The 14,961-nt window shown below is 54.5% G+C and overlaps 1 protein-coding gene across 1 annotated transcript; it reads right to left on the bottom strand.

Annotated features, from left to right (window-relative positions):
• Window positions 1-1,834: 1,834 nt before the first annotated feature.
• On the bottom strand, window positions 1,835-14,718 carry ADORA2B (adenosine A2b receptor). Its single transcript, XM_082294388.1, has 2 exons — window positions 14,165-14,718; window positions 1,835-2,770 (listed from the first exon to the last, which is right to left on the bottom strand). The coding sequence occupies exons 1-2, from the start codon at window positions 14,527-14,529 to the stop codon at window positions 2,077-2,079; spliced, it is 1,059 nt and encodes a 352-aa protein (XP_082150514.1). The 5' UTR covers window positions 14,530-14,718; the 3' UTR covers window positions 1,835-2,076.
• Between the last annotated feature and the right edge of the window lie 243 nt (window positions 14,719-14,961).

The raw sequence follows: 14,961 nt of genomic DNA, 5'->3' as shown, positions 1-14,961 counted from the left end.
GCTTTTCATTGAGGGGGGCAAGGGAGGTGTCCTGGTTTTATTTTGCCTTGAAATGTCTTTGGCTCAGATCCACAAAGGCACTTCCTTGCCAGTGACTGGGACCTGGGCCAAAGTTAGTGCCTGACAGCCCCATGGCACAGCTGGACTGAGGATGCACCACATCCATCTGCAGGAATTCTGGCTCATGAAAGGTGTGGGAAGGGAGCAGTGGTGGGTGCTGAGCTGCACTGGAAGCTCTCACATGTGGACAAGTGTTCTGGGACCTTCTCTCTTGGTGTTAGAGCACTGAGTTTCACTCTATTGTTGCTGTGAGAGTTTGGGTCGTTTTTCAGCCAGCCAAAGGGAGAGATTACATCCTTTGTTGTGAGGATAAATGTGGCTTGCAACCACTTGGCAACACTGCCAGAGCTGCAGGTGAAACCCTGCTCGTTTCCAGCCGTGATTAACAGGAGGAACACGGCCAAAGATAACACAGAAGGGACGGAATGAACGGAGGAGAGAGTCAGGCCCTGCCCAAATGGCAGGAGGTGGCTCCCTGTGTCAGCTGGAGCCCGACCAAGGCAGATGCAGCAAAGCTGAATGGGGCTGTTAAAGGAGAAGCACTTGGGACAGTGACTGGAACTGCTCAGACTCGTGCTGGAAATGCCCATCTCTGAGCCACTGAGCTGTAGCTAAATTTGGACATTGCATAAACATGTACAAACCCATTCAGAGCTCACTGGTGATTCCACCCAGGTCTGGGGCTGAGTGCTACAATGAAATCCAGCACTCCCAGGGAACCATTCCCTGTGCATGGTGGGCCCGGAGTCATTCCTGCAGCTCTTGCCAGCTGGCAGAGGAGATGCTGCAGGAACAAGATATCTTCAGCTTTTCAACTGATTTTACACCATATTTGTCATTATATATGCCAGAGAAATTAAACTCTTGGGGTCTTGTACTCCCCCCCTTGTAGTGCAACAGAGTTTAAAAAAATATAAAGTTGATTTCTGTGTGATTCAAGTACAATTTTTCAGGGATAAAAATATAAAAACTACTGTTAGGGGGGGGAAAAAGCGCATTCACAGCTTCTGGGAGTTACAGGGCTGCAGGGGAGCCCCAGCCAGACCTTTAGGAATCAGGTGAGCTGCAGCATCCAGCTCTCACAGCTAAAACCTGCACTTCTGGAAGCTCTGCAAGGCTGGCAGCAGAAACCTGGGAGCAAAAACCTAATTGTAGAGCTCGTGTCCCCAAGACAGAGTGACACTGGCCTCGGTGGCTCTGGTTCAGACGAGCCAAGACCACTGGGGCACTTCTGCCTCCTGCATTTGGATAGCTGGGAACAGATCTGGAAGCAAACCTGGAGCACTGGGCTGCACAATCCTGTGGACTAAAGTGATTGAAAGGCAGTAAAACCTCTGCTCTAAACCTTGGTCAAGTCTTTTCTCAAATCTTGCAGTGAATGGGGTTCCCATGCTGGGCTGGCAAGTTCTGACCTGGTTTTCCCATCCACACAGTCCCTCCCCTCAGTGCCTGGAACACAGATTCAGTTTCACACCAGCAACTGGGCTAAGTAAGACTTTTTCCCATCGGAGAATACAAGCTGCATCAAACAATTGATGGAATAATTAGGGTATTACCAAAGTGCTGTCAAGTATGGACTTAGAGAACAACTCAAAAATCAGACACAAAATTATTACTCCTAAATGAATCAAAATATTAAAAAATAATAATAATAATTAAAATAAAGATCCTATGACTTGACATGAGCAGCACAATTGGGGAAACACCCCCCCAGCAGGTGAGTCTTCCCCAGTCAGTGTCCAACCTGGAAAGGAAACACCTGGAAAGGAAACACGACAGGATCCCGGCTCTCACACCCCCTGGGGCGACAGAGGAGGGCGAGCTGCACTCAGTGTCCCCGCTCAGGTCACTCCTCTACGGAGGCACGACATTAATTACAAAAATAAAAATAAAAACACAGCTGCACAACTGCAGAGTGGTCATCTCTGAGCGCTCCTGGGAGCTTGCTGGGACTGCTCACAGGGGGAAGGGCAGCGCCAGGGACGGGCTGGACATCCAGGAGCAGGAGGGGCAGGGTCATACGGTCACCGAGGCCGCGGGGGAGCTGATGTTGATGGCAGTCAGGTGCTGGTTGTTGTCAGAGGGACACTTGGGGAAGTCGTCAGCCTTGCAGAGGATCTTGGAGAGGATCTTGCGGAAGGTGTAGCGGAAATCCCGGATCCTGTAGGCGTAGATGATGGGGTTGATGACAGAGTTGGCGTGGGAGAGGATGATGGCCATGTACATCACCCACTCGGGCTTGGATCTGGAGAAGTCCTCGTGGAAGTGCGTGATGCAGTTCAAGATGTGCAGGGGCAGCCAGCAGAAGGCAAAAAGCCCCACGATGATGGCCAGAGACTTGGCTGCGTGGACCTCCTTCTGCAGGGTGGTCCTGGAGTTGCCCATCAGCTCGATCTGGTGCAGCTGCTTGCAGGCCACCATGAATATCTTGATGTAGATCCCCAGCATGATGACGAGTGGGAGCAGCACGCAGCCGAAGAAGTTGAAGTAGACCATGTAGCTCATGGTGACCACGTTCTCGAAGAGGCACGAGATGAAGCAGCCGTCGTGCTCTGTCCCAGGCTCGGTCCCTGTCTCGTTGGTGCCATTGGGACAGCCACTCATGGCTTTATTCCAGCCCATCAGTGGGGTCAGTCCGATGGCAAAGGACAGGAGCCACAGCACAGCGATGAGGCCCCTCGCCCGCTTGCCGGTCACCAGGCTGTTGTACCTGCAGTCCCCGGGACAAAAGCACAATAAATGTTATATAAATGAGCACTGCTGACTTCCCTGCAGTTAAAGCCATCAGTGATTTGGTTAAGGAGACAAAAGCCACACCCACACCCACGCGGGGGCCTCACCTCTGTGATCACCCGAGGGGGAAAACTCTCACCTGTGCTCTCCACCCACACAACGTGATTTGGGGAGGTGACTCATTTACTGTTCCTGAGAGGCGCCAGGCACTGCCCCAGCCCGCAAACCCCCTGCAAGGGGAGGGAAAGGACTTGGAGGCTTAAAAAAAGCTCCATCATTGCATGATCCTAAACCACCAACTGCTGGGAGGGCACGGACAGGGAGGCTCCCTCTGACTGATGCTCTCTGGCTCTGAGCAGCCACTGCTGGGCACGCTGGGGCAGCTGCTGGGCCAGTTCCTGGACTGACCCCGTCCAGCTGGGGCAATGCTGGTGCTCAGTTCTACGTTGCAGTCCCACATGGGTAATGAAGAAGCTCTGCTGTGGCCCAGGGACAAGTTGGTGCAGTGCTGAGCCTGGTGCTGCCCCACACCTTCCTCACCCCGTGGACTGAGTCCCTTCATGGCCCCTCCAGCCCTCAGATGCTCAGAGACACAACCAGAGCTGGAACCTAAAGCAGCAAAAGTCACAAGTCTGGTTTGGGTGCAACTCAAATCAAAGCATCAGTCGGATCCCTGTCTGGAGATAGGAAGAGCCAGCGAGTGCCAGAAGACAACATGAGAAACCCATTCCTGTCCTCTGCACAGCCAGTCAGAGTCTGCTGGCTGACACACGTCCCCTCCTTCCCACACCCTCTCTCCGTGCTTGTTTACTCTGGCTTGGCTGCCCTGCTCCTCCTGTCCTAAGAACGTTTGTTCTGATTTTCTTCCGGCCCGTGAGGCAGGGGAGGGTTTTATTCCCACAGAACTGCAGCTGTGCCTGTGAATCACCGCGTGAGCTGAGCCTCCTGCTCCTCCTGCAAGGACAGGAGGGGACAGTGGGGGTCTGCCAGCACCAACTGGGGGCTGGGGGAGCCCTCGGCTCCTTCTTCAGGCATGAGCTGGGCTGGCTGGGAGGCTGCAGGAGCACTGCTGAACTGTGGGCACAGTCCATGGGTTGGTGTCTGAAGGGTAGATCCAGCCACTGAAGGGCTCCTCCTGCATTTTTCTCTCATTACTGCTAAGTTTCAATACTTCAGAAGATGAGAAGTTCTCAAACAGGGCATCAGTGAGGCCAAGCCTGTTGGGTTTGAGACCCTGCTTTAAGTTTTCAGAAGCTGGAGCTGGTCTGGGGTTGTGGGACCTGAAATCATTGAGATTTGAGCAAGTTGACAGAAATCCAATCTCTTGGCAAAGTCTGAGTCTTGAGCTACAGCACTGGCCAAGCTCAGTCAGTGCTGCAGAGGCACCAGGAGCTGCTGCTGCCCCTCAGCTCTGCACGTGGAAAGGGAAAACTGCAGCTCCGTGGCTCCTGCTTGCCCTGCTTAGAGAATCTCTCCAGGTGCTCCATCCCAAAAAGTACCATGGTGAGACTGGAAAATGCCAAAGGGCCCATTGTTCAGAAACAGAAACGGAAGGAGTGGAGGGTTCTGTGTGCTCAGGAGCAGGAGGAGCTGCTGTGGCCATGCTGAGGTCCCAGGCTGGTGACATTCAGTGCTGCCTCTTGCTGAAAACATTTGACCCTGAATGTCTTCTTCCATCTGCTCTTCTCCTGAACTCTTCTGCAAAGATAAGGCTTGGCTTGAAGGTTTACAAGACCAGTCAAGAAGCCACTCCTAATGTTCCAGTGGCTGTACTGGTGGCCTGTTTATTTTAGAGCTGCTCGCTCTTCCCAGCGCTCCCAGTGGAGCTGCAGCTGGGATCGTGGCACGTGCGTTTTCACAGCGTCTGAGAGAAGATGTAAAAACATTCTGGGCTCTCAGTCTGCAAGAGCCAGAGCTGAGCCATGGGGAGGGCTGGAGGGCTGGAGAGGGTTGTTCACCAAGTGCCCTGCTCAGATCAGCTCTTTATTTCCCCAGGATTTGCATTGCAAATCCCTCCCACCCTCTCTCCATTCAGCTGGTGGCAGGTGCTGATGGATGGTCATTGCTGTGGCCAGCCAGAAGAGCCCAGGGTGAAATTTGGAATAGCCTGATGTCCTAGAAGTGTTCATTAATTACCTTGTTATTACCTTAAAACGCTTATTTGGTGGGACTGTCTGTATTGCCCTTAAGTGAACACAGGTTAAGCACATGCTTAAAAAAAGAAATGAATGACAGTGACCAGATCCAGGTATGAAAGTCTCACAAGCTCTTCCCTAAGCTCTGTAAAACAGGGTCAGACAGTGAGGAACCGGCAGATTTTCACAGCTCAGAATTCTGCAGCAAAACCCTCCTTCATTCTCTTTTAGGTTTAATATTATTAGGCAAAAAACCCCCCTATTAAAGTAAATTTACTCACCTAAGTCTGCTCAACTAATGTATAACAAATATTGAATCACCTCTACGCTTCTGCCCGGAGGCATCAAATGTTGCTTTAATGTAAATAACGGCTGACTATTTTAAAATGATTTATTGGGATTAAATAACCTGGCGATGCATTAGTTCCTCTTACACCACCGGTCAAGGTCTCTTTACTGGTGCAATCACCATGAAGGCTTTAATTACCCCAGCTCCCACCCTTTGGACACATGGGAGCCCCGATGCCACCACGGGTCGAGTCAGGTTCCTGTCCTGATGGATGGAGCTGTGCCTTGGCCACCGATGTCACGGGCACTGCAGGAGGACAGGGGCTTTAAGGAGCTCTTGCAGCCTCACCATGGGCAGCTGGGGCTGTCCCCGCTGTGCCCTCACCCAAACGGGCCACAAAGGCTCCAGCCAGGGCTCCACTGAGGCTGGACCAGGTGTCCCCTGTTCCTGGTGGCCTTCCCACAGCAGGCATCCCCCTCCAAACCCCAGTGTTGTCCTGGGAGAGCATCCCAGCAAACACCAGAAGAGCGAGCTCTGTTGGGGAGGCTCGCTGTGCTCTCCAGGAGCTGGCAGGAGGGCGCTTGGGGTTTGGGCTTTCTGCATTTCTGCTGCCATTTCCTGGGGCTGGGAAGCAGCCAAGTGGCCCAGGCTGGTGCTGAGCACAGCTGGCACAGAGCAGAGCCTGGCCTCTCCCAAAGGCAGGAGTTTGGCTCCCAAAGGCAGGAACTGAGTCATGTCCTGCATGTCCCTGGCATCTGCCACCAGCCCCTGCTGGACCCCGGGGAGGCCACCCCAGCCCTGCTGCCCCTGAACTCTGGAGAGCAAGGAAAGCACAGCAGGAGAAATTCAGCGTTTGGGGTGATGGACTTGGGGCAGAAACAGCAGCAGCCTGGAGGAAATGCTCTGGAATGGGGCTGTTATTCCCACATTATTTATCTCAGAGAGCAGGGATGGAGAAGAATCCTGCTTGTCCCCAGGCAGCCCAGAAGGATGGACAGATCAAAGCCATGAGGTGCCACACAGCCCCTCGCCTGTCCATCGTGTCCCTGTGCCACAGCAGAGGCTGCCCAAGGACTTTGGTTCTCCCACTGCCTCCAGAGCAGGATCAGTCTCTGATGAAAAATTTCGGAGCTTAAACTCCAAATTCACACATGGCTTGTGCTGAGGGAGCCGGGAACCAGTGCTCCCCAGCTCCCTCCCCACTCTGCCCCGTGCCCAGGCTGCTGGATGCAGGGAGAGGAGCAGATGGAGTTTGCAGAACTCAGATCAGGCAGGTGCTCTGCTACAAACAAGCAGTGACATTTTATGTATTTCTATTTTAAGTGTGAAGGGAAATACACAGACACCTCCATTCACAAGGGGTGAGAGCAGCTCTGCTGCCAAGCATTGTGTCCTTGACACCTCCTCACAGCTGTACTTTGCATCTTGCTCTTTTTTTAAAATGTTTTTTTAGCTATAACAAAATAAAGCACCGTTGCTGCCTCTGAGCTCCGTGCACAGCCGCGGAATGGAGATCACACACCAGCTGAAATATCCTGGCAGGACATTTTAAATGAATCATAAATTGCACCTTAGGGAGGAGTGGGGGAAAAAAAAGAAAAAGAAATAAAAAGAAAAAGCTGCACTGTTTAACCAGGAAGGAGTTGGCGGCCGGAGATCTGATCAGTGGTAACGCTATCAGCCGGGGAAGGGGACATCTGCGAGTGTCCCTGTCCCGGGCAGACAAATCACTTCCTCCCGCATCTGTCCCTATTGTGCAGGGGACAGCGGCAGCGCTCCCGGCCTTCCGCTGGGCGGGCACTGTCCCTCTGTCCCTCTGTCCCTCTGTCACCCCGCCAGCCCCGGCTCAGGTGAGCTCACGGGTCAGGAGGCAGGAAAAACACACAAAACCCGCCTGGGCTTCACGCCCAGCCCTGGGGATGCCTCTCGGGTGGAGGGGAGCGTCCCCACCCCTGGTCCCCGTGTCCCCAGCCACGCCAGGTCCACAAGCCGGGACTAGTTTAAAACCGTGTCTGAGATGTTCTCACCCATGTGCTGACCCCGGCTGTGAGCCCTCCTTCCCCGGGATGGGGACAGAGCCGGGACAGGGGCAGCCCCCGGCTCCTGCCTCAACCCGGTTCATCCCCGCAGCCCCCGCACAGGCGGCTCCTCTGCCCTGCCCTGCCCTGCCCCTGCTGTCCCCACACCGTCTGTGGACAGGGGACAGCCACGGGCCATCGGGTGTGTGGGAAGGAGGAACACAGGGGAGGTATAAAACCTACAAATAGCACACGGCTGGGTAATCTGGGGAATTAATAGGGGGACCTGCACTGAGGATGCTGCGAGGGGCTCGCAGCCCTGCTCTTGGTGAACGCTGACAGGGCTGGCGAGGTGTGGGTGACTCTCTCACGCCTCTCACAGCAGCCCCGAGGGATTTGCGTTTGAGATCTCGGTGTCTGTCGGCGTTCGCTCGCTCGGCAGGGTGAGAAAAAGTGGCTGAAAGCTGAGCTCAGACACCGGGGGCGTGAGCGGGGCGGGCTGGGCCACCCCGGGCTGGGGCAAACAGAGGCCAACAGAGCCCCGGAGCACAGGAAGGAAATGAGCTCAGCCCCCTCTCCCTGCACGCTGCTCTCACACTCCAGCATCCCCCGACATCCTAACAGCAGCAGCTGCCCCAAGACGTCCCTGTGCCGGCAGGAGGATGCGATACTGGTGTGATACTGGTGTGATACTGGTGTGGAATCAGTGTGATACTGGTGCTTTGCGCTCCATGATGTGTTTCTGAGTCCTAGAACTCAACCCCCCAGATCTCCACTCTCTAAGACCTGAGCCCCTCCTCAGCAGCAGCCTCCCCCGGGGCTCTGCAGCCCCGCGTTATCAGCCTGCTGGGGCCTGGGGCTGGGAATTTTTGTCATTCCGAACCTCCCCGAGGGTCAGGCCTCACTGAGTTAAAGGTGCCTGGCAGAGGTGAGATAGGGACTGGGATTCAGAGCCAGCTGTGCGGGTGTGATCCCAAACAGTGCTGACCGCTGCCCCTCCCAGTGCCCTGCTCACTCCGATAACAGATAAGGGTGGGAGATGGCAGATCTCTGCTGGATCCCCCTTTCTGCAATGAAAGGGGTGCTAAATCCCTTCCCAAAGCTTCCAGACCGCTGCCTTCCCACCCCCCAGCCCCACCCAGCTGCTGCTCACCTGCCCTCACTGCAGAGCCCTGACCAACCTCCCCAGGGGCTGGGCGATCTGCGAGGGTCAGCACCGAGCCCACCAGAGCCTCATCCCAGCCTATTCCAGCAGCTCCAGGAGCCCATCCTGTCCCCTCCTCCCTGCCTGGGCACTGCCAGGCTGCACAGAGCTCCCAGGCCTGTGCCAGCTGTGCCACTGCAGCACAAGGGGCACATCCATGGAAGGTTTGAGCAGTGGGAAGGGGGGATGTGGCCAAGAGCTGCTCCTGCAGGGACTGTGCTCTGTCCCTTGTCCCCAGTGGGTCCAGCAGCTCTGGTCACAGTGATACCAGTGCCCACATGGCCCTGAAGGGACACACACACATCCCCACTGATGCACTCCCAGGTTATTTGTGGCTCATGCCAAGGCCTGATGTCATCCATTGGATTAGGAGTTAATCCTCCCTTTGGATTGCACAGATTCCCTAAACCCTGTCCCTTCTCCAAGCCTGAGAGCTGGTGGGGTGGGGACAGGACTGACACATCTGTAGGCACAGCTGGAGTCACTAATTCCTGGCATCTTGCAGATCAAGTACAGTAAGAGAAGTCCCCAAACCCCCACGTGGTCACTGCCTGGGGCAGCCCAGGGCCGGGGCAGAACACTCCTCAAAGACTCAGTTTTGTGGTCTGGTCTCACTGTTCTGACAAACAGCAAATTCATAAAAATCCCAAGCAGCAGCTCGATAATTAACAAAGCAAAAACTTGCAACTTTAAATCAGTTCCTGCCAAAACATTTCAGTTTCGTGTATTTTTTGCTGGGAGAGGTCAAAAGATCTTCTGGAGCAAAATCCTGCTGGATTTCAAAAGCTGCTTTTTTTTTTTTTTACGTCTTAAAATTAACCTGTACTTTTACAGATTGAGCTGGCCAAAATGGAAAAAACCTCCTAAATCCGATCTAGATCTGGGTTCTGGCTCAGCCTGGAGAACAGTGCCCTCAGCCAACAGCCTGGAACCAACCCTGACATCCCTGATACTCTCTGGCATCTCTGCTGCCCCCCAGCTCTGCAGGAGGGCAGAGCTCCCAAAGACAATTCCTTTTCCTGACAGGACTTTGGTTTTTTTGGGAGGGAAGTGGCCTTGGGGGTGCAGGAAAAGATGTAACAATCTGGGACATGCATTTTAAGGAAACCAGGCTGCTCACAGCTAAAAGTATCTGCGATTTCCCCTCTCTACTTTATTGCCACGAGGGCACAAGTGATTATTCCCGATTTTGTTGTTGTGTTTTGGCTGCATCCGAAGGCTGGAGCGAGTGGCAGCCCTGAGAGATCCTCCCACGTCCCCTGAGCCCAGCTTGGCTGACACAAACTTCCCTAAAGATGTGACAGCTCCATTGCTCAAGCCAACACCCCGGCCCTCCTGCCCTTGCTGGGTTTCTGACATTTTAAGTTAATAACTCAGTGATAACCAAGGCCAGGCACAGCCTCCTGAGGGATGGAGAGGCTCTGGAAGCAGGAATCTGGAAGCAGGAATCAGGAATCAGGATGCCTCCTGTGCTGCTCAGGGAGTAGGCAGAGCACGAGAGCCACACGGGAGCAGCAGAACACGCCCGGGCAGTGCAAGGACTAAAGGAAATGAGGCAAGGGCAGGGGAGGAAGAGCAGCTGCTGGTGGCACACACAGAGTGCCAGGTGAACACCAAGAGGATTTGTCCTGCTCCCCAGTGGCTCCAGCCCTCCCACTTGGCATCAAACCCCACCGGTTTGCTTTGCTGAATGACAAGCTGGGAGCTGAAAGGGATCTGGGAACAAATCTGTGCTGGGGAACACAGGGAGCCCCTCCTCTGCCACAGAGGGCAGGCAGAGCCTCAGCATCAGCCAAGCCACCTCTGGAAAGGACGAGGGAAAAGCAGCAACAACCCAAATTTAATCTGTCCCACGAGGACTGCAGGAAGGAGCTGCACTGTTGCCTTCCTCATGTCCCAGCTAAGGGGGGCAGCAGCAGCTCCTGTGGGAGCCTGGCAGGAGCAGAGGCAGATTAGGGCAGCACCATTAACAGATCCCGATCCCATTAACTGACTGTGAATCCATACTAGGATCCTCTGGCTGCAGGAGGGGCAGCAAGGGCTCGAAGATGTGCAAAAAGGGAGGGGATGTGGCTGATACTCTGCTCCAGTTCATGGCAAAGCTTCCCTGGAACATCAGTCCTGCACTTCTGCTTGGGGTAAAGTTGAAGATGGGGGAGAACTAAACCCAGGGCAAGCAGCAGATCAGCTCAACTCCCAGGGAACTGGGGATGATTTTCCCTCAGCAGGTGCCAGCTGGGATGTTTGCCAGGCAGCAGCAGCACATTCACTGTCCTGCAGGAGCTACCAGTGGACAGGGGCACACACAGCGTGGGGTTACTCCGTGTTTCGCTCTCCCTTTGCTCTCTAAATCCCGATCCTCTTCTCCCTCCCTAATCCCTGACACGTTTGTTCCAGGCATCCATCCGTACCTACAATTTTTCACCGTGCCAAAGGATTTGGGTTAATGCAAATAAAAGGAAACTGTTTTATTCCACCTGCAAATCTTATTTGGCTCCCAGCTACAGGACTGTGAGGTGAAATCCAGCCCCGGAGGAAGCCAGAGAGCAAAAACCTCTGTGCCAAGTGCTCTCTGCAGGATGGATTTGCTGCTGCTGCTGCTGAGAGATGCTTGATTCCCTGGCTTAGATATTCTGCTTAGAGAAAGTGCTGTGGGGGTTCAGGCTGGCAGAGGAGAGCTGGGATGGAGCTGTGTCCCTGGGCACAGGGATGGGCACACTGGGGTGGCAGTGTCCAGGAGAGTGTGGGAAACAAGGCAGGGACGGAGTGTCCAAGGACAAGGAGCTGCATCCTGGTGGGGGCCAAGGGAGAAGGGACCCAGGGAAGGGCTCAGAGCTGCAGCTGCACAGAATGGGCAGCGTGGGTGGGGGCTTCTCCACAAACAGTAAATTCATCAAAAGCAAACAAGAAAAAATACGAGTTTTGAGGGACAGAAAGAATTCATGGCTTCGGGTCAAATTCAGCAAATATTTTTAGCCAGAAGAGGGAGGGTTCGAAACCACCATTTTTAAAATGAGATTTTTGTTCTGCAATTCTCCAGATGAGAAGTTGTCAGTTCCTTCCCCAGCAAGGAGGTCTTGGCCTCCAAGAGCAGCACAGCCACATCGGAAGGGTTGGGCAACTCAACCCAAAATCTGCCAGGTTGGTGAGGATCACTTTGCTTCACTGAAACCTCCCAACATCGCTGTTCCAGTTTCACTGAAACAATTTTCCTCTTCCCCATGGGATTTTTCAGTTCAGCCACAGAGCTGAAAAATCCATTATTAGCCTGGCTGTAATGCAAAGTTCTGCTGTGCACCCCAACCCACAGGCCTGCCCAGCCTCTCAAACAGCTCTGAAAGGGTATGAAATAATGTGGCACAGCCAGTCCTTAATGTCCCTGCTGAGCTTTCCTCAGGGAGCTGATGGAGCACTGGATGTGACAGGGACACTCATCTGCTCTGCAACAACCTCATTATTTCTTGTAATTGCTGGACAGGGCTGGGCACAAATCATTTTCTTAAACATCTAATACTCCATGGTTTGGTATCAGCCTCTGCATTGGCCTCCAGAATAAGTGTTTAAATGAGGAAAGCTTTTCCTACAGTCTCCATTCCTAGAAACTGATGACCTGCTTCCAGAAATGGCACGTGCTCCTGCCCAGAGAGGGTGGTGGGAGAAGTTTCTCTCCTTTCCCTGCCAGCAGCACTGTGGAGCACCCCAGGAATAACGATGCTGATGAGAAAATTCTCCCCAAGCCTTGCTGGGGAAACCCCGGTACAGCAGAGAAGTGTTTTGCTTGTGTACATTTATAATCTCCTCTACCCCCTCTTCATCTTGGCTGTACAGCTAAAAAAAGCCTTTCAGTGTCAGTCCCTAAACCTCCTGTCACCGGGGCAGTGGCCTGTCCATTGTCCTGCTCTCCTCACAGGGGCAACCCCCCTCCTTTGAAAGGAGTTTTTTACTTGCTGGTCCCTTCTTGAGAGCAGTGGAATGGGCCTCAATGCCAAGATGGAGTTTAATCCAAATTTCGCACTTCAGCCGGCCTAGGATGGGACTCCTTGGTCTCCATTTGTGTCCAGCTTGAAAGCACTCATAGGAATAAAGACGTTTGTGCAAATGGAATAAAAGCTTTGGCGTGAGATGGGGTGAGGAAAGTGACGCTGGGAAAGAATCCCAAAGCAAGGCAAAACTGCCCTGGGATGAACTGCCCTGAGAGAGAGTCGAGCAAACCTGCTCAAGACCAGGACTGGGAAAAAAAAGAATGGAGGAAACACTGCCTGTTTTGTCAGTTGGCAAAGCCACTTCCCTTCTGCAAGCACAGGAACGATCCCTCGGAGCATTTCTGATCCTCTGCTTCCCCCAGATCCCAGCAGAGCAGAAACCCCTCACAACAGTTTCCTCAGCTGCAGAAAGTGTTTGTGGTACAAAAATAGAGTTATTGCCTGACAGCTTGTGGCCAGGGGTGTGATTAAACTGAAACTTATAAATCTGACCTGCTTCTGTAGCTGCTGCTGTGCTGCTTCCCCATCCTGAGAAAGCTGCAAACGAAAGGATGGAAGAGGCACCAAAACATTTTCCAGAGCCAGGGTGGCTCTGTGAGCCCGGCTGGGTGGCTGGGAGGGTCAGAAATAAGGTCAGGGATGCTGGAAACCACCTATCCCTGCCCCTATCCCTGCCCATGCCCCTGTTCCTGCCCCGCTCTGCTGCAGGTCTGCTCCCGCTTGCGCGACGTCCCCCGGAATTTCCACGCGCCGAGCTCCGGTGACACACAGCCACGCTTTTCACCTCTGCCCCATGACTAATTCATATTTGCTCAACCTATGGGAGGCCTCCGATGCAAGGTGCCAGAACAGAGTGAAAGGGGTTTTTTTTTTACGTCATTTTAGGGTGACTTCATTGCTCGTGCAATGAAGGGAGATGCCGGGGACGAGCAGAATCCAGGAAAGCCGCGGCTTTCCGGAGTTCAGCTGAGGTCCCTGCGTCGCATCTGCCCTGCTTCCCCACAGCCTCTGCTCCTGGCCAGTCCCTGGAGCTGTCCCAGACTCCCGAGGGGGCTCCATCAGTGTCTTATTCTCAGGGAAGGACAACTGAGATACAGAGGAGACTGAGATGAACATACTCAGGTCGTTCATAATGCAAAGCCAGGGTTTGGTGCCCTCCAGCTTAAGGAAGCTGCTGCACCAGCTCATTAGTGATGAGCCTGTAATTTACACCCATACAGTTTTCCCCATTTTAATTCAACTCCCATGAATTAGAAGGAAATCAATTCATGTCTTGGATGCTGCGCTTGGATGAGACTCTGAGCTGTACATCTCTAAAATCTGACGTGTGAAGTTTTTCTGCTTCCCTCTTCTCCTTTTGCAGGAGGAATTAGGAAAGAGTGGCTGCTCCTGTATTTAATTACCTGGGAGATGCCTGGACACCACAATAAAGGGGCTGTATAAATACCTACACAGATGAGCCACAACCATCCCAAACACAGCATTACATCACGGCATGGCCCCCCCGAGAAGCCACTGACCCTCCCAAGGCAAACATCCTCAAGAAAGTGCAAGAGGTGGGATACTGACCCCAGTCCTGCAGGGAGTGAATGCAAAACCTCTGTTATATCCATCACCTGTGAGCAGCAAAACTTTTGGGGCAGCGCAAGAGATTAGAAGAAGTTCCTGCACGCTAAGAGCAGGAAGATCAGAGCCCGGGCTGTCAGGGAATGTGGCTGCTCATTCCCACTCCAATCTCTTACCTCAGTGGGATCTTAATAGCCAGGTACCTGTCGATGGCCACCGCCAGCAAGCTGAAAATGGAGCTTTGTGTCAGCACCAGCACGAAGCAGGCGAAGAAGAGGCAGCTGTGAAAATCCACCTGGAACCCGATGCTGATAGTGATGGCGAAAGGGATGGCCAACAACCCCACGGCGATATCCGCCACGGCCAGCGACACCAGGAAATAGTTGGTGGCGTTCTTCAAGGTGCTGTTGATGGCCACAGCCCAGCAGACCAGCACGTTGCCAGCGATGGAGAGCACGGCGATGATGAGCTCCAGCACGATGTAGGTGGTTTTCATAGTGTCCATGGCGAGAACCCAGCGCCAGGAGCAGGCGCTGCTCATGGGAAGAAGGGACTTTCCACCGGGCGCCCTCCCGCAGGTACCAACACGCCACGGGTCAGCCGAACGCCCATGTCCGGGCTCCCCGCGGCCCTGGGGGGCCGGAGGGGCGCGGCGAGCCCCGGGTCGCGGCCCCCCGCTGCCCGCAGCGCCCGGCCCCGGCCCGGCATCCGCGGGTCCCGCTCAGCGCCCGCCCGCCGCCGCCCGCGGGGCCATCGGGGCCGGCCCGGCCCGGGGCTGCTCCGCCCGGGATGCTCCGCCCGGAATGCTCCGCCCGGGGATGCTCCGCCGCTGCCGCCCGCTCCCCGCGGAAAAGCCGCAGCCGCTGCCGGCGGGGCTATTTCTGCACATGGGGCCAGCGGGGCGGGGAGTGCGCGGCGCGGAGCCATTGGCCGGGACCCGGCGGCACCGGCACCGCGCCCCCGCAGCGCCCGG

The sequence above is a fragment of the Coloeus monedula genome (assembly GCF_965178545.1).
Source record: "Coloeus monedula genome assembly, chromosome: 20".
Lineage (NCBI taxonomy): Eukaryota > Metazoa > Chordata > Aves > Passeriformes > Corvidae > Coloeus > Coloeus monedula.
The sequence above is the reverse complement of the archived record's forward strand: the minus strand, read 5'-3'. Positions and strand labels throughout refer to the sequence as shown.